At 35.7% G+C, this 18,763-nt stretch overlaps 1 protein-coding gene across 5 annotated transcripts in view; it reads right to left on the reverse strand.

Annotated features, from left to right (window-relative positions):
* The window catches only part of GRB14 (growth factor receptor bound protein 14), a 175,510-nt gene that overhangs the window by 92,381 nt on the left and 64,366 nt on the right, over nucleotides 1–18,763 (reverse strand). The window contains exon 1 of one of the 5 annotated variants that reach the window (XM_016433668.2): nucleotides 258–483. The exons of 3 other annotated variants lie outside the window; for them this stretch is intronic. In XM_016433668.2, the coding sequence (XP_016289154.1) occupies nucleotides 258–333 (76 nt within the window). In that variant the 5' untranslated portion in view covers nucleotides 334–483. Of the gene's footprint in view, nucleotides 1–257; nucleotides 484–18,763 lie in introns of those variants that run through there. One more of the 5 variants, XM_007494275.3, reaches the window with a different exon arrangement.

The raw sequence follows: 18,763 nt of genomic DNA on the forward strand, positions 1-18,763 counted from the left end.
TCTTAACATTTCCTAAAATGCCACTCAGTTATCTAAAATGGAAACTGCTGCTTCCACTGGGTAGCTTATTTCTGCAATATCTACAATAATTATTTCTACAATATCTTCATTATGACATAATTTTTTTTTCCCAATTTGGGTCAAATAACATTTTCAGCAAACTAAATGAATATTCTCGGAGGATCTGTAACTAAAGTTTCCCAGACATTTACAGAAGGGGAAAGGAGGGAAAAGAAAGGAGAGGATTTGTACCCTACCCTTTTCTGCAGCACTATTGGAGTTATTGCAGGCAGGGTGACCCTTCTCGCATACAAACTCATGTCTTTTCTTCATAGAACTAGAGCCTCTTGTAGACCATATGTGAAATGAAATCGGCAGTTACTCCTGGGAGTTTCTGTTCTCAGTTCGAAGAAACAACTACAAAAGTAATAAATGTCATCCTGTTTATGTGAATCTAACTCTACCCAAAGCCAATTAAGAATGACTATGGGACAGAGCAAGGCAGCAACCAATCACATTCGTGAAAACGCCTCCTTTGTCCTTGGAAACACATTCTGATACTTTTGTTTATGATATTTAAAGAACCAGATTAACAGGCATTTAGCTCACTTGGGGCTGGATTTTTTTTTCTCCTCAAAACAGTGTAATTCAATGCCATCTTTGTTGATTAGACAGTTATATACTTATTTTACCAAAGCAATTCAACATATGGCAGATAAGAGATTGTTTACACTGGTCTATTTAAAGTATGTAAATATGGAGATGAACTAAATTTACTCCATAGTTATACGACTCATAAAATGGGTAACTGGGTCAATTTGGGGACTTTGCAAATCAGATTAAAATGAAAGCTCTCAAAAGGACTCTCATACATATATATGCCATTGAAAAAGTTACATTTTACATAAACACATTCTACCTTCTTGGAAATGATAAATCCCACACTTAGAGTTAAACTCAGACTGGCCAAGGCAGTCAAATAACACTTTAGAGATTAATTTTTAATGAAATTTATAAATAGGGAGATTTTTAAGATAGAAGAAAAATTCATTTCCAAAGTTTGTATTTTTAAAAAACAGCACAGAACTTATTAATTCATTTATTTCCAATTGAAACTTTTAGAATACTAATCTAGGTCTCAAATTACGTAATTTTTTTCTTAGAATTACTAAATGAAAAGAACTTTTTTTAGATGAAGGGGTATAGATTAGCCAAAAATTAGACCCATTAACAAGCAGTGTTCAATGAAATCTCTGTAAGGAGGTGTGAAAACAAACTTTCACTAATATCAAATAAGAAATCATTTTGAAAGACTAAATGCAATCTGAGTTTTCACAATTAAAAAAATTCATCCATAATTCCTTAAATCTCTTTATTAACCCTACTGCCTTCTTGCTAAACCATGAACTGAGAGCAGATACTAGTTCAGTGTAAAAGATACCCTACATTACTGCAAGATTATAACATTACTATTTTGGTAACATGGAAGATCCGCTGCAAAAGAGGGAGGTATCATTTCCGCAACTAAAGTGCCATTAGGATTTAGTTTATTGTCTTGCACTTACATGTTTTCCTCATGTGTACCAAGCACAAACTTATCAAAAATATGAAATAAAAACCTGGCTATTTCTTATGCTGCTTCAAAACAAGTTGTCTCTGATTATGGGATGGAGACTGGGGGAGGGAAATGGCTCTTGAACCAAATGAAAAGTCAAAGTGATCTAGTTTGGGGGCAGGAATTTGATCCTTACAGAATTAGCTTTAATCATGAGCTTAAAAAAGAATAAAAGCAAATAGAGCTACCCTAAAACTTATAAATGTGGGAATGGGAAGAGAGGAAGAATAGATTTGTAAAAGTTGAGAGAAGAATCATTCTGTTTGTGGCGTAAACAATTTACTCAGTTTTAAAGAACTTGGCTCACTTTACTGGCAAGTTAAAACAACAAACTCTTTCTTGAGTGCACCTATATCAATTCCAGTACCCTGTACAAAATTCACTCCAACACTTATTATAGCTTGTGACACAGTAAAATGCAAACTCCTTGAGGCCAGAGGCAGTTTCATTTTCATCTTTGTTTCCCCAGCAACTAGTCAGCAAATAAAGAATACATATGCTGAATTAGATTCTTAAAGTTCCATATAGGTTAGAAAAATATGCCCTGTAAAACTGGATTCCCCAGCAGCCAGAGCACAATTTTGTGTTTTATTACCAAACTTCCATATGAATTCTTCAAAATCAAGATAACATTTAGTTTTCTTATTCAAGTGTGATAAATCTACTTTTTGCTGCTAAATAAATACTTGACAGTTAACTAGTAAAATGTTATATTCCCTCTAACTTGAAAAATGAAGTTTACAGCTTTTAAATGATCTTTCTCCAAAGTTAAATGTGGCATTTTATCTGACTAAATGTTACTATTTTGTCTTTGAAAAACCAAAGAACAATGAAAAAGTATCATGGCTTAGATGATCAAATCAAGAGAAAAGGGGAAAAAAATAAGACACTGAGTAAAGATACATCCAAAGTTATGCCAATTAAATCATGTTAATCACTAAAAAATTATCAGATCCAGTGGAATCACACGTCGGCTATGGGAGGGGCAGTGGGAGGAAAGGAGGAAAAGAAAATGATATTTGTTTCCAAGGAATAATGTTTGAAAATGACCAAATAAAATAATGTTTAAAAGGAAAAAAAATTATCAGGATTCCCCAGGGTCAACTACTCAAAACCTAGATTCTAAACGAGGCACCCAAGTTTTCACATGAATGACCTCCAACTAATCTTGTAGTCTAACCCCATCTACAAATCAACGTGTACCCCTTGCTGTAACTAGGCCAGTTTAGTTTATCATCTCTTGAAAACATTTTGGGTATTCTCACATGTGAGTTGTTGATTATTTTATGCCCATACCCCTTCCTCTCTATCTATTCAAATGCTCAGAAGCTGTTAGCAAATTAGAAGACCTTAGTTTAAATCCAGCCTTGGACATTTACTAGTTGTGAGATCTTAAGCAAGTCTTTTTATGCCTCAGTTTCCTCAGCAATAAAATGGGGATTATAATAGTATCTATCTCATCAAGTTATTATAAGGATCAAATGAAACAATAAAGTATTCAGTGCATTGTCTGGCACATTTTAGGCACTGTGTGTTATTATTATTACTATTATTAGAATGGCCTAACAACAAGGGAGATCATGAAAATTCTCGTGAAAAAAATGTGGCACTTGATTAATCCTTAAAGTGAACTTTGAATATCAATCAAAAAATGTATTAACAAGAATTTATTAAGTAGCTACTATTAAGCTAGGCACTCTGCTAGTGCTAGAGACCCAAGAACAAGAATAAAACAGTCTGATGCCCTCAAGGAGCTCACATTCCATCAAGGGAAACAACTTGTCTAAAGTGTTTTATATAAGGATGGGTAGATGGACAAACAGAGCTATATAAATATATCTCTAATGAAATACAAGGATATTCTACATAATATATATTAGATAGAATTTAAATTGATATCTGTATAGATATACAGTGATCCCTCACCTATCGTGGGAATTATGTTCCAGAGACCCCAGTGATAGGTGAAAATTCATGAAGTAGTTGTGTTATGTTTATTTGTATTTATATACACACACACACACACACACACACACACACACACACATATTTTTAAGGCTTTATAAATATAAATCCTTTTTATTCTTCTACAAACCTTTTCCACACATTTATTAACCTTTCCCACAGTCTTACAAACACTGAGCCAATCAGCACTCAGGATACAGAACACAGTGCTGTGATTGGTCACTTTTCATTCCATCAGTCAATAGTGTGCCATGTACAATCTCACTCTGGCAAACTTAATCTAGCAGTAGTGGTGTACTGCATTTCCATTGTGTACAGTACAGTATTCATCTATAAAATCCCACTATATATGGGAAAATTCCATGATACAGAATTAGATATTTTTAAAAAATCTGTGATACAGTGAAGTCACAATAAGTGAATCACAATATAGTGAGGGGCAACTGTATCCATAATATAACATAAAGATATTATCAATGTAAAAATATCTATCTATATATATCCATAATATAAAGATATTTATATTTACTAGCTATGTAACCCTGGGCAAGTCACTTAACCTTTTTTGCCTCAGTTTCCTCAACTGTAAAATGAGCTGGAGAAGGAAATAGCAAACACTCCAGAATCCTTGCTAAGAAAACCCCAAATAGAGTCACAAGGAGTCACAAAAAGTCAGACATGCCTGAAAAATGACTCAAGAAATACACACACACACACACACACACACACATATACATATGTTTATACACAAAATAGATTCAATTATATTAAGCATTTATTTAAGCACTTGTGCCTGGGAATATAAATTCAAGCAAACAGAAAGACAATCTTTGCCCTCGGGGAGTTTATATTCAAATGAGAGAAAACAAAAATGTTAAAGGAGGAGGAGGCCCATGAAATCCAAAGAGTGAGAAGCTGAGCTGATTTAGAAGTGAACACTGGCTATAACAGACACTTTCTCTAATGGGAGTGCTGGGGAGTAATTAGGGTAGAGGTATCTCTAGTGTGAGAAAACAACTGGTATGGAGGAGGGAAAGTCTAGAAAGTCAGAAGCAAAGCCAGGTTATAAGTAAGATACAAAGTAATTGCTTGGGGAGTCACACTAGGGCTGTGATCAGAAAAGGACCCCTGCAGAAGTTTCAACTAAGCTAAGCTTTTTAGGAAATGTATCAATCCACAAAATGATAGTGAAGAGAGAATGCATTCCTCCCGTGTGAGCACCCAGAGGTGGAAGAAATGAGATCCTGTACAAGAAATGGCAAAGGAGATACCTATATGAATGTAATTGGCCTAGAAAAAAATGCTGGTAACTAATTTTAAAGAGCTTTCAATATCATAAAGATCTTTTTTTTTCATCCTAGGGGTCATAAAAAGCCTATTGAATGGTCAACTCTACACTTCAAGAATATCCATTTGGCAGCTGCTATGCAAGGAGAACAATTTGTTAGACAATGCAATAATCTAAACAAGAAGCATTTAAGGACCAGATCAAGGATGGTTGGTCTTAGATGGAAACAACTAACGTGAAACAATGGGGGTGAATACAAAAGATGTTGAAGTTAATAAATTCCCACTAATAAATTCTTTTGATTGATATCTATACTTCCCTTTTGAGGGTAAGCTCAAATGCCAAAGGCTTGGCAACTGATTGAATATGGGAGGTGAGTGGAATTAAAAGTAAAGGATGACTCCCAGGTTAGGAAAAAAAGAACCATAAATTCCCCCAACAAACCAATGATGCCTTTATAAAAAGCAGAAGTGGGGAGGGGAAAGAAAGTTCCAATATGATCCTGTTGAGCTTTTGCTATGCCTATGGGAAATCTGAATGGAGATGACTTGTAGACAGCTGTAGATGTAGGACTGCCACTTGGGAGAGATGAGGGTGAGATACATGAATAGAGAAGTCTTCTACAGAGAGATGATAACTGAATCCCTATGAACTGTCCATATCTCTGAAAGGGTATATACCAGATAAGTAGAGGGTGTAGGACAGAGTTCCAGGGTATATCTACACATGGTAAGTTGGATATAGATGATAACCATGCAAAGAAAACAAAAGGATCAATCAGACAGAGAGGAAAGAAGAAAACCACAATAAAGTTAAGCCAAGAAAACCTAGTGAAGAGGGATTATTAGACCAATAGCACCAAAGGTAGTAGAGAAGTCAAAAAGGGTAGGAACTGAGAAAAGCCCACAAAATTAAACAATAAAGATTACCTTAGAGATAGCAGCCCATAGACATCAGTTTTCAAAGGGATAAAAAGTAGGTTAAAAAGTTGAGAAAATGGCCCTCTTCCACAAAGCCCATCTTTAATCTAACAGACTTCTCACAATAAACCTTCACTGCTATGAATCTTGTAAGCATTCCATATATTAGCCATTTCTCCTGATTCATCTTATATTTTTCAAAATCTTTTAAACGTTAAAGAGCCAGTCTCAAAGCCAGAAGACCTAGTTCAAGTTCCATCTCTGGCACATCTTGGACGCATGATCCTGGACAAATCACTTAACTTCTCAATGCTCTAGGGAACAGTCCAAGTCTCTGGGTTCCAAAGAAAGAAAAGACCCAAGCCTGCCATGTTAGGATTAAGTCTAATGCCAGCACTCTGTTAGGTTAGATTCTATTTGGAATAAAATACAGCACTCTCTAAGCCCCACTCTTGATTATCCTGCCTTTCCCCACCATTTAGGTACCTTTCCCCTCCCTTTTACTGCTACCTTTTATTCCCCTTTCCAATTTAAGTACCCAGCACACCTTGACACATCACTTTTATCAGCATTGCCTCCAAATCATTTCCCAATTAGGTAATTTCCTGCATTTTTAAATTCTGCTTCTATCATATATTCTACCATTATGTCTTCCAATTCACCAGGATGTGTGTGAGAATGGATAGAGAGCTACCTTATATTAAGTCATACTTCTAACACAACTGACTGTGTGAATTTAGCACCTCACAGGGGTCTAGGCAACTCCCTAAAACATTATGTGGCAGGACCAATGGGCCATCAAACTTTGCATGCTCTTTGACCCAGCAATAACAACAGTAGGTCTGTATCCTAAAGAGATCAAAGATACTGAAAAAGGCCTTACTTGTGTAAAGATATTTATAGCTGCTCTTTTTGTGGTAGTAAAGAACTGGAAGTTGAAGAATTGTCCATCCATTGGGGAATGGCTGAAGAAGTTGTGATATGTGATTGTAATGGAATACTACTGTACTATAAAAGAAATGTTGAAGAAGACAAACACACACACACACAAAAAAACCCTCTAAAGGCTTCTACAAAGTAATGAAAGTGAAGGTAACAGAACTGGGAGAATGGAACACATAGTGACTATAATAATGTACAAATGACTTAATATTATCAGCAATACAAGGATCCAAGACAACTCCATGGGACTCATGAAAATTTATCCACTACTATAAAAGGAACTGACTTGAATGCAAATTGAAGCAAACCATTCTTCATTTTATTTCCTCCATGAATTTTTCTCTATTGTAAACATGTCTTCTTTCACATGATGAAAATGGAAATATATTGTATGATAACACATGTATGGTCTATATCATATTACCTGCTCTCGCCAGAAGGGATACGGGGTAGGAGAGAGAGACTGTATATGCCAGAAAAGGACTATTAAAAATTGTATTAACATGTGAAAATTTTTAAATTAAAAATTTTAAAACTATACATGGCAGAGAAGGTGCTTATCTGCATTAGAAGAGAGGTTCCTCACCTGGGAGTTCCCTATATCAATTAAACCATAATTGTTATCTCTCTCCCCATCTCTCTCTTCCCTTTATTAAATTCTGCCACCAATCCATGTTACATAAGGTTAGGAAGAGAATTCAGCCCACGTCTAGATGGTAGGAATTTTCCTAATTGGAGACTCAAAGCAACTATAACTGAATTCAAGACTTTTCATCGAAAATAAACTTTCTAAAGCCAAATAGGAATGAACCAACTGGACCTTACAGGTCATCATACTGCTCCCTAGGCTTAAAATGTGCTATTTTAACCACACATTACAAAGATATCTCATTTTAGGAAGTACATTGACTCATAAACTGAAGAATTTTCAGAATGTGTTAGGATGCCAAAGGGCATCAAGATTATGACATATTAGTATTATTTAAAAGAACTATGGGCATTTAGGGATAAGTAAGGATATCACCCATTTGTGCAGCTGGGTGGCACAATAAATTGAGTGCCCGGCCTTCAGTTAAAAAGACCAGAGATCAAATCTAACCTCAGATACAGTCTATCTGTGTCACCCTGGGCAATTCACTTCACTCTGCCCCAATGTCCTTATCTGTAAAATGAGCTAAAGAAGGAAATGGCAAACCACTCTAGTATCTTTGCCAAGAAAACTCCAAATGGGGTCACAAAGAGATAGCTATGACTGAAAAACAAATGAACAACATAAATATTTAGTCTGGATAACAATAGACTTAGAGGGAAAGTGATAGCTATCTTCAAGATTTTGAAGGGCTAGCTTGTAGAAGATGGGTTAGACTTATTCTGATTGGTCCCAGAAGGCAGAACTAGAGACAAGGAGTAGATGCTACAAATAGTTTAAGTTCAGACTTGGAAAAAGAAAAAACTCCTAACAACTTATCTATCTTCTGTTGTAATTGTTCAGTTGTTTGCAGGCATGTCTTACTTTCTGTGACACTCTTTAGGGTTTACTTGTCAAAAGATAGTGTAGTGAGTGGTTTACCATTTCCTTCTCCAGTGTGTTATACTGATGGGGAAACTGTGGGAAATAGGGTTAAGTGATTTGCCCAGAGTCACATAGCTAGAAAGTGTCTGAGGTCAGATCTGAATTCCAAGAAGATAAGTCTTAGTCACTCTAGGTCTAGCACTTGATTCACTGTGCCACCTAGCTGCCCAACCTATCCATCCTCTAATCTAGCTCTAAGTAGAATGAGTAGTAGTAGGTCTGGCCTAAAATGAAGTCTTCAAGCACAGGCTGAATGGCCATTTGGAGATGTTAAACAAGTGATTCTCATTGAGGTACAAGATGGACTTTGAAAGGCTCTGGGTTCCCTTCTGGCTGAGATATTATGCTTCTGTGAAGATTCTATGAGATTTTAGAGAAAAATTCTGTTCTCTTAACAACTGTCAGGTATATAATTTATGCTAGGTATAAACATACTGACTTCTCCATGGGAACCTCAGAATATTTTCTTGCTGACAGAGTTCTGTTAATAGTAATAGAATCGCTTACAACCTAATTGAAATCAATGCAGAGCAATAGCAAAATTTCAAAATGTTGTTATCTGTGGATTAAGAAGTGCTTAGTTTTTTCATTAAAATTTTTTCAATCTATAAAAATCTATTTTCTCTCCCTCCCACCTTCCTCCCCCATTGAGAAAAAAAGAAAAGAAAGAAAATTCTTGTAGCATAGTCAAGCAAAACAAATTCCTGCAATGACCATGTCCAAAAATATATGCTCCAATCTGCACACTAAGTCCATCATCTTTCTCTTGGGAGGTGGGTAAAAGATTTCATTATGTATCCTCTGAATCATCTGGATTTTGAAGCATGTTTTTTTTGTCCCTGCAGTAATACCAATTTTCTCTACCTCATTTATGATCTTCATTTTACCTAATTATCCATTGCATATTATTAATCTTTAAAAGGAAATTTTAAATTTGCTATTTGAGATTTTCACCTTCATCATGCAACTTCATCCAAGATGATCAGCTTAGAAGTATATTCTGCCCATCCAAGTTGAACCCAGAAAGAAATCAACATTTCTGAGAGATAAAGCAGAGGAGGGTAGAGACTATAGATCCAGAAAAAATTATCTTGGGGTTTCTTGTCACCTTTCACCTAATAATCTCTTCTTCAGAATCCCTAATAGTCATCCAGGCTCTGAATGTGACATAATCAGAAAAGAAAAGAAAAAGAACCCCTGAACCTTTGAAGCTAAATAGCAGGCACAAGGCTCTTCCCAAAGAAGAGAAACAAACAGTATGGAAACCAGGGAATGGTAAGATTATGAGATTGCAAAAATATCCCCTGTATCTGTCAAAGGAAGAAGAGATGGCCATCTGCAATCAATAAGTCCTTGCTCAGAAGTTCTAAGGTAACCATAAATTTCTAAAAAGTGACACCAATTCTCAAAAAACTGATGGAACATAATTGTCACTATGTACTCTTTTATTTTTAATTTTCACATTTTTAAATCACACAAATATGATTTTCAATGATCATTTTCCGATATGTTATGATCCATGTTCTCTTCCTCCCTCCCTCCCCTTGCTCCACCTTAAGACAGTAGATAATATGATATAGGTTATATATGTGTTTTCATGCAATAATACATATTTCCATATTTATCATGTTGTGAAAGAAGATACATATTGCTTATACAAGGAAAAAAACTCATGAAAGAAATAAAATAAAAAATGGTATGCTTCCATCTGCATTTAGACTCCATCAATTCCTTTTATGACAGTATATATAGCCTTTTTCATCATGAGTCCCTGGGAGCTGACTTAATTTATTTCATTACTGATCACCATTAAGTCATTTACAAATGATCATCATACATTATTGCTGTTGCTGTGTTCAGGATTCTCCTAGTCCTATTCAAATCACTTTGTTTTACTTCATATGTCTTCCCCGGGTTTTGTGATTGTCTTCTTCATAATTCCTCCAGGCACAATAGTATTCCATTACAATCATATACCACAACTTGATCAGTCATTCCCCAATGGCCAGATTCCCCTTCAGTTTCATTGCCATCATAATAAGAGGTACTATAAATATTTTTGTACAAGCAGATCCTCTCTCCTATCCTTGATCCCTTTGGGATACAGATATAGTAGGACTATTGCTAAGTGAAAGCAATATCCACTTCTGTTGGATAAAGCAACCTGGGTCCCTGTGAAGTTCAGTCTATTCAATTTCATCAACTAATCCTCATCCTGATCATGTTATGTATCAACTGCCCTGGTTTTCTTCTTCCTTCCTCAACCATTTCAATATCTAAATCACAGTCTTTCTCTTCCCCAGCCCCTACCCATATTCTGGAAGTCTACATCACTATAGTGATGTTCCCTCAGATACCCCAACTTCCCTGTTCCACAATCTACTTAACTTTTCATAGCTTCCCCCTCCACTTCATTTCAGCTACAGAAGGAGATGGTCATTTTCTTGATCATGCCATCATCCATGAATTTATACTACCATGTTAATGAACCCTGAAATTACTTTACTTGATCTTAATGTTTTGTTAGTTTATCTTCCTTTATGCCTTATGAAACATCATCCTGTTCTTGTCCTTAGTGTGACCTCCAATCTCTGCATCTTTCACTTCTTTCCTAAGCCATTATTCCTAGACTGATAATATTCCCCTTCTTTCCCCATCTCAACCTTTGAACTGAATCGGTTCAGCCCAACATTATCCTCTACAATCAAATGCTTTCCCCCTTGTCTTGCCACTAATCACACTTAATTACGACACCATTTGGAGTTTTCTTGGCAAAGATACTAGAGTGGTTACAGAAGGTTAGGGTTTAATGAAAAAAATAAAAAACAAGAAAATTTTATAATTGATTAACTGAATTTATTGAATGGAAGAGGACTAGAAGAAGGGTGTGTGCTTTAAAGCTATCACTGAAGAATGGATTAAACTGGGAAGGCACCTGAGGTAGGAAGACCATTCCGCAGGCTCTTACAATAGTCCAGGCAAGAAAGAGATCATGAAGTGCCCAAATCAGGGTGACAGCAGTGTCAGAGAAGTGAAGGGAACAAATACATGCGATATTATGAACATGGAAAAAACAAGACTTAGCAACTGATTGATTGGAAAGGGGGGCATGAGAAATCAAGTATGAGACCTAGGTTGTGAGCCTGGAAGACTAGGAGGATCTGGTCTCTCCATAATAATAGCCAAGTTAGGAAGAGAAGGGGGTGTTGATGGGGTAGGGGGAAGATAATTTCAGTTTTTAATGTGTCGAATTTAAGATGTCTATATGACATACATTACTAGATTTCCAATAGACAGTTGGAGATGCCCTCCTGGCCTATAAGAAGCAAGCTAGACACACTCTGGGAATCAACTCTTAAAGATATATTCTTTGACATTTCCTCTGGACACTATAGCAAAGGGGAGGGGGAAAGGATTTCTCCATTTTATACCCCATTTAGGAATAATGGCAAGAGCTGTAATTGACTCAGAAGCTCATGGTATGTGCAGCTCAACTAAAATCCTACCATCTGCAAGAGCCTTTCCCAGTTCCCCTTAATGCTTCCCTGTATTAATTATCTCCAATTTCTCTTGTATCTATCTTGTTGATCCAAGATTGTTATTTCTTTTTTTTTTAGTTCCCCATTAGGCCCTGAGCTCCGAGACGGCGTGGGGGGGTTGGGGGGGGGGACCGTGAGGTCAGGGTTTTTATGGGGTTTTTTTTTTTGCTTTTGCTTATACCCACAAAATGACAGTGCCTGTGACTTTTCAGTGACTGTGTCCTTTTCTTGTAATGCTCTGCTTTTTACTTGATGTCCTTGGCTTCCTTCAAAGCTCACTTCAAGTTCCACTTTCTGTACTAGGCCGTTGATGGTCTCCAAACTTTCCTACTATTTGGTAATTAGAAATACTATTATAAGCATAAGGGACCAGTATTGAATATACAACCAAAAATTACATTTTTAAAAAAAAATCAAAAGTATGGGCAGCTGAGTAGCTCAGTGGATTGAGAGTTAGGCCTAGAGATGAGAGGTCCTAGGTTCAAATCTGACCTCAGACACTTCCCAGTTGTGTGACCCTGGGCAAGTCACTTGACCCCCATTGCCTAGCCCTTACCACTCTTCTGCCTTGGAACCAATACACAGTATTGATTCCAAAATGGAAGGTAAGGGTTTAAAAAAATCAAAAGTAGATTTCTCTTTTTCAAAGACGCTATACATAAATAATAAAGTTTTAAGTATAGCTTAGCAGCAATTAAAGAAATAAAATATGAAGTCTCACATAGAAAGAGGATTCTTTTCTGAATTACTTCTCATCTATTCCCAACATAGTAAATCTCAAATTGGATCTATTTCTTAGACATACAAAAAAAGATTTACCTTTACTAACCTAAACTACCCTACACTTTTAGAAACTTGAGTAGTTCCTCTTCCTCTCTTCACTAAGAGACAACTTTTCTCAAGTTCAGAAATCTGAATGAGACTTTTTTGCCTCATCAAAACATTGAAAGGCATCTTTGGGTCATAAAAACATGTCTGTCTTCCTTCCTCACTCTCTCCACGTGTTTTTGTTCCATCTGAATTTAACAATACCAGACCTTTAAGTGCCCATATTAACAAACCAGACAAAAAATCATTTTTCAAACTTCATTTTCTAATTCAGTCTAATTTTCTAATAAATACACCTAATTCCAGACTATACAGACATGTTTTATTTCTTTAACCTTAACATATAACAAGTAAATTCTGAGGTAGTGGTGAAGGCTAAGGGGAGAAATATACTTAAAAGATATTTAGGATATAAATTTTGTGACTTGTTTAATAGATTCAACTATCCAGGATTCATTCATTTGGTCTAAATGGCAATCAAACTATTTTAATTTTCTTATTCCTTTTTGATTCCCTACAATAAAAATGGAATTACTTGTATTTAAATCACTAATCAAGAAAACTCATCATAAATTATTAATAAGCAGCTCCTTGTTCTGCTGTATATTTCCTACTTTAATTAAAAAAATACATTCTTTAGTTATCAAATCTTAGTATCTTCACATTCTCTTTCCCATCCATCTTTTCATTATGTGCTTTAACTCAGCAACATAACCCCATCCCAAAGCCTTCATTACTTCTCATTTAAACACCATACTTAAGTTCCCACCTCTGATTCTCCCCTATATCTAATCTATCCAAAACAACACTGCCAGATTCAACTTTCTAATACATCATCACAATCATATACCTCCACTGTCCAAAAATATTCAATAACTTCCCACTGAAGAACTGAAGTTCAAACTTTTTAGCCACATATTCAAAGAATTTCTCACATTTCTCTGCCTCATATTCAACACTCCAGTCAAGCAGAACAACTGCTTATTTCCATAAACGCACACACACCATTTCCCCTATATCTAGAGTGTCTTTATCTTATCTCTTTCTGTTGAATCCTACTCATCCTTGAAGGCTAAAATGCACTTTGATTCTGCTAGTCAAGAGTTTCTTCTTTTAAACTAGCAGAGAACTTTGTGCTCCTTTAATACATTTATGATGGTCTGTTTATGACACCTATTTGTACTAATTTTGTGTCCTCTATTAAACTGTACATTCTTTGAGGGCAGAAACCATAACATATTCTTCTACAGTGCCTTGCACTATGCAGGTACTAAAAAGCAGCATTTGATATGAAGTCTGAAGTCCTGGGTTCAAAATCTAGCTCAGCTACTTATTACTTGGGTGGCTTTGTGTAATTAAAAACTCCTAGGGCTTCAATTTTGTCATCTGTAAAACGAAAGGATGGCCCGGATTTAGTGATCTATGAGATGCTTTCCTACTCCAAATTTTTTATCCTAAATGTTTGTTGAACAAGTGAATAAAGTAGATGATTTTATTGAGCCTTCTTTGAAACTAATAAACACTGGACAAATTATACATTTTAAGGTGACTTAAAAATTATTTTTGTAGATTAATTTGGCAGATGTAGTAGAAAAAATGAGTAAGAGTTACTTAATTCTTAAGAGATAACTGATACAAATGCTTACAAAGTCACTGGGAAGGAAAGTAGCTCTAATTCAACAAGTTAGTCATGAGGATGCTTGGCATACTCTCTTAGGACAACAAATGGTACCAAAAACAACAGACAGCAAACTGTTTTATTTAAGGAAAAATAACAAATTTTCTATATTTCTTTCTTTCAACAAACATGTAAAATTATTGTTGAAAAAATAAACTCTATTTTTTAATTATTAATTATTTTAGTTGTTTAACAGAGATATGTAAAACATCTACTACTATGTTAGGTACAATATTATTTTTTTAATTAAAGTTTTTAACTCTCAAAAAGTTCTTTTTCTACTAGAGGAAATAAGAAGTGTGGAAGATAAAACATGTATAAATATAAGTTAAAAACAAAGTAATGTGTACTCATTCTTTCTGCAAACTGTCACAGATTACTATTTCCCAGACTAAATCACTGGGACTGGAGTCAGAAAGATCTAGGTACAATTCTCTCCTCACACACTTACTAGCTCTGTTATCCTGGACAAGGAACACATTAACTTCTGTCTGCCTAAACTTCCTCAACTGTAAAAAGGAGATAAAGTTGTGGTGAAGATCAAATGAGACAGCATTTGAAAATATAGTCACATATAGTAAGCTTTTAATAAATGCTTGTTTCCTTAATTTCCCACAGTTTATATGGTTCTGATATTTGAGGCATATGCCAATAGGTGATAGCTTTTGACACATTAGCTTCTGTAATATTTACAATAACTAAAGGTTCAATTTAAATGCTACTCCTATAAGATCTTCTATGATCCTATTCATCAGCAATAACTTTTCTTTTTATACTACTTGTATTCTTTTACAACCATCCCCACACTGCAAAACCAAAGAATGGAACATTGACCCCATCCTGTTTGCAATGATTATGATTTTTTCTTGAAAAGTTAAACTATATTATTTTATTATAGAAATGGAAACCATAATCTCAAATTTATATCTTCCAGTCATAACATATCTCAAGTTACATGATTCTAAATGTTCCTGAAGCATTTTAATAAAACAAAGAAATCAGATAAACAGACAAAATAAGAAAGGTAATTTGGTTGGCGTAGGTCTCTTTTTTGTAGCTTAGTTTTTAATTCATAATAATAAATATAATTCTTCATTCTTGTGAGATATTTGAAAGAGAAAATGAAAGAAATACAAAGGGAACTACAGCAAGGGAGAGCACAAGCATGAAAGCAAATTAGGTTTGAGATCCTCCCAATCACAGAGTGACCCCAAGATAAAAAAAGAAAAACCTTTAAGAGTTATCCACCACAAAAGTGACCAGATAACTTCCCAGTCCTGAAATTCTAAAATCTGAAATGCTTCAAGACTTTTACAATGGTGATTTCTTCTTTTCTCTGGTCAAAGACTGTAATCTTGCCATCAAGCAAATCAGTCTTAACTGTGCAGGTGAAAAATTGGAAGCCAATTTGGATTGGGTCCAGCGTCTATCATGGACAAGATGCCAGAACCAGTGTGCTTCAGGTTGATATCCTCTTCAGTAAATTTCTCCATGTAGATGGACTTGCCACCATAACATATGAAGTCACCACTATGGAATGTGAATTTGGAAATGATTCTGTTAAAGTAGGATTCCTTATAAATAAATCCCTTCTCTCTAGAACTGAAGTTGGCAAACGATGGTCCAAGGGCCAAATCTGGATTAAAAAAGCTATTCTTGGACTGATATACTGTGGTACAATCAAATGTAATGGACTTCTCTGCTAGTAGCAATGCAATGATCCAGAACTATTAGGAGGGACTTATGAGAAAGAATGCTGTCCACATCAAGAGAAAGAACCATGGAAGTAGAAACAGAAGAAAAACAACTGCTTGATCATGAGGGTTGATGAGGAAATGATTGGGGATATAGACTCTAAATGATCACCATAGTGCAAATAATGGTATGGAAATGGAGCTTAATTAATGATACATACAAAACCCAGTGGAATTGCGCATCAACTAAAGGAGGGGGTTGGGGGAAGGGGAGGGAAAGAACATGAATCTTGTAACCATGGAAAAATATTCTAAATTGACTAACTAAATACAATTTTCCAAAAGGAAAAAAAAAGGGGGGGGGGGTAAAAAAGCTATTCTTAGCTTATGTACCGTACAAAACAGAAAGTGGGGCAGATTTGGCCCTTGGGCCATAGTCTGCAAATCTTTGCTATAAAACACATATGATATGATCAGCCAGGCTGAAGATGGCATTGGATACAATGGTGGTTGTCTGATGGACAAAGACTAGTGGTGGGCTTCTGACGATAGCATCTCTAAAACTAACTAGATCCCGTTGAAATTATTTCTCTGTTAATAAAAAAAAAAAAAAGCTAAGTTTCAGATTTTACATTTTAAAGCCTGGATTTTATTGATCCCCAATATATAGATGTGAGCAATAAGATGGAGGACTGGATATTTTCTCTGGCCAACACAACCTCTCACACTTCTCCAAAACAGGAATATTAAGAAGAGATAAAGCAATTTCATCTATCTCCATGGTTGAAAACACAAGAAATCAAATGAAATAAAAACCTGTTGAACTAACGGATCAGATACTAATTCCTTCACAAACTCAGTTCACTACACTCTAGGAGCAAAGCTGCACAAGCCAACCCACTGCTTACAAGAGAATTCAACTCAACATGATCAACCCCGCTTCCCAGTACTGTGGAATTCCAAGTGGCAGAAGTTTGCTCTAGTTGGAACAGCATTTATCAACACTGACACAACATAATTCAGTCAGAGAATTAAAGAACAAAGGGAACTCAGCTTGAAGGAAAGAATCCACCATCTAGCTGAGGCCAGTCTGTTCTCTTAGAAGTCACTTAGAGAAGAGACCAAGGCTGGTACCCTGTAAATTTCCCAGAATGAGGGGAGAATGCAATGATTTTGTAATCTAGCTGCTGGAGAAACCACACTTAAAAATGAAGGAGTAAAAAAGTAAATAGTGCATTAGGGGGGAAAGGTTAAAATTGTTCAAGGCTTCAAAAACAAAAACAAAAATACTATTAAAAAGTGAAGCTAACCACATCAAAAAGGAAACCAACAAGAACCACATGACTATCTCAATAGATGCAGAAAAAGCCTTTGATAAAATACAACACCCATTCCGGGGGCAGCTGGGTAGCTCAGTGGATTAAGAGCCAGTCCTAGAGACGGGAGGTCCTAGGTTCAAATCTGGCCTCAGCCACTTCCTAGCTGTGTGACCCTGGGCAAGTCACTTGACCCCCATTGCCTAGCCCTTACCACTCTTCTGCCTTGGAGCCAATACACAGTATTGACTCCAAGACAGAAGGTAAGGGTTTTAAAAATAAAAAAAAAAAAAATACAACACCCATTCCTACTAAAAACACTAGAAAGCATAGGAATAGAAGGGTTGTTCCTAAAAATAATAAACAGTATATATCTAAAACCATCAGCTAATATCATCTGCAATGGGGATAAACTAGACGCATTCCCATTAAGATCAGGAGTGAAACAAGGATGCCCATTATCACCTCTATTATTTGACATTGTATTAGAAACACTAGCAGTAGCAATTAGAGAAGAAAAAGAAATTGAATGCATTAAAATAGGCAAGGAGGAGACCAAATTATCGCTCTTTGCAGATGACATGATGGTCTACTTAAAGAATCCTAGAGATTCAACCAAAAAGCTAATTGAAATAATCAACAACTTTAGCAAAGTTGCAGGATACAAAATAAACCCGCAGAAGTCATCAGCATTTCTATATATCTCCAACCCATTTCAGCAGCAAGAATTAGAAAGAGAAATTCCATTTAAAGTCACCCTAGACAATATAAAATACTTAGGAATCTATGTGCCAAAACAAACACAGGAACTATATGAACACAACTACAAAACACTTTCCACACAACTAAAACTAGACTTGAACAATTGGAAGAACATTAACTGCTCATGGGTAGGACGAGCCAATATAATAAAAATGACCATCCTGCCCAAACTCATCTATCTATTTAGTGCCATACCCATGGAACTTCCAAAATTTTTTTTACTGATTTAGAAAAAACCATAACAAAGTTCATTTGGAAGAACAAAAGATCAAGGATATCCAGGGAGATAATAAAAAAAAATACAAAGGAAGGGGGCCTTGCAGTCCCAGATCTCAGACTATATTATAAAGCAGCGGTCATCAAAACAATTTGGTACTGGCTAAGAGACAGAAAGGAGGATCAGTGGAATAGACTGGGGGAAAGCAACCTCAGCAAGATAGTATATGACAAACCCAAAGATCCCAGCTTTTGGGACAAAAATCCACTATTTCATAAAAACTGCTGGGAAAATTGGAGGACAGTGTGGGAAAGATTAGGTTTAGATCAACACCTCACACCCTACACCAAGATAAATTCAAAATGGGTGAATGACTTGAACATAAAGAAGGAAACTATAAGAAAATTAGGTGAACACAGAATAGTA

Source organism: Monodelphis domestica, chromosome 4, assembly GCF_027887165.1.
Source record: "Monodelphis domestica isolate mMonDom1 chromosome 4, mMonDom1.pri, whole genome shotgun sequence".
Classification (NCBI taxonomy): domain Eukaryota; kingdom Metazoa; phylum Chordata; class Mammalia; order Didelphimorphia; family Didelphidae; genus Monodelphis; species Monodelphis domestica.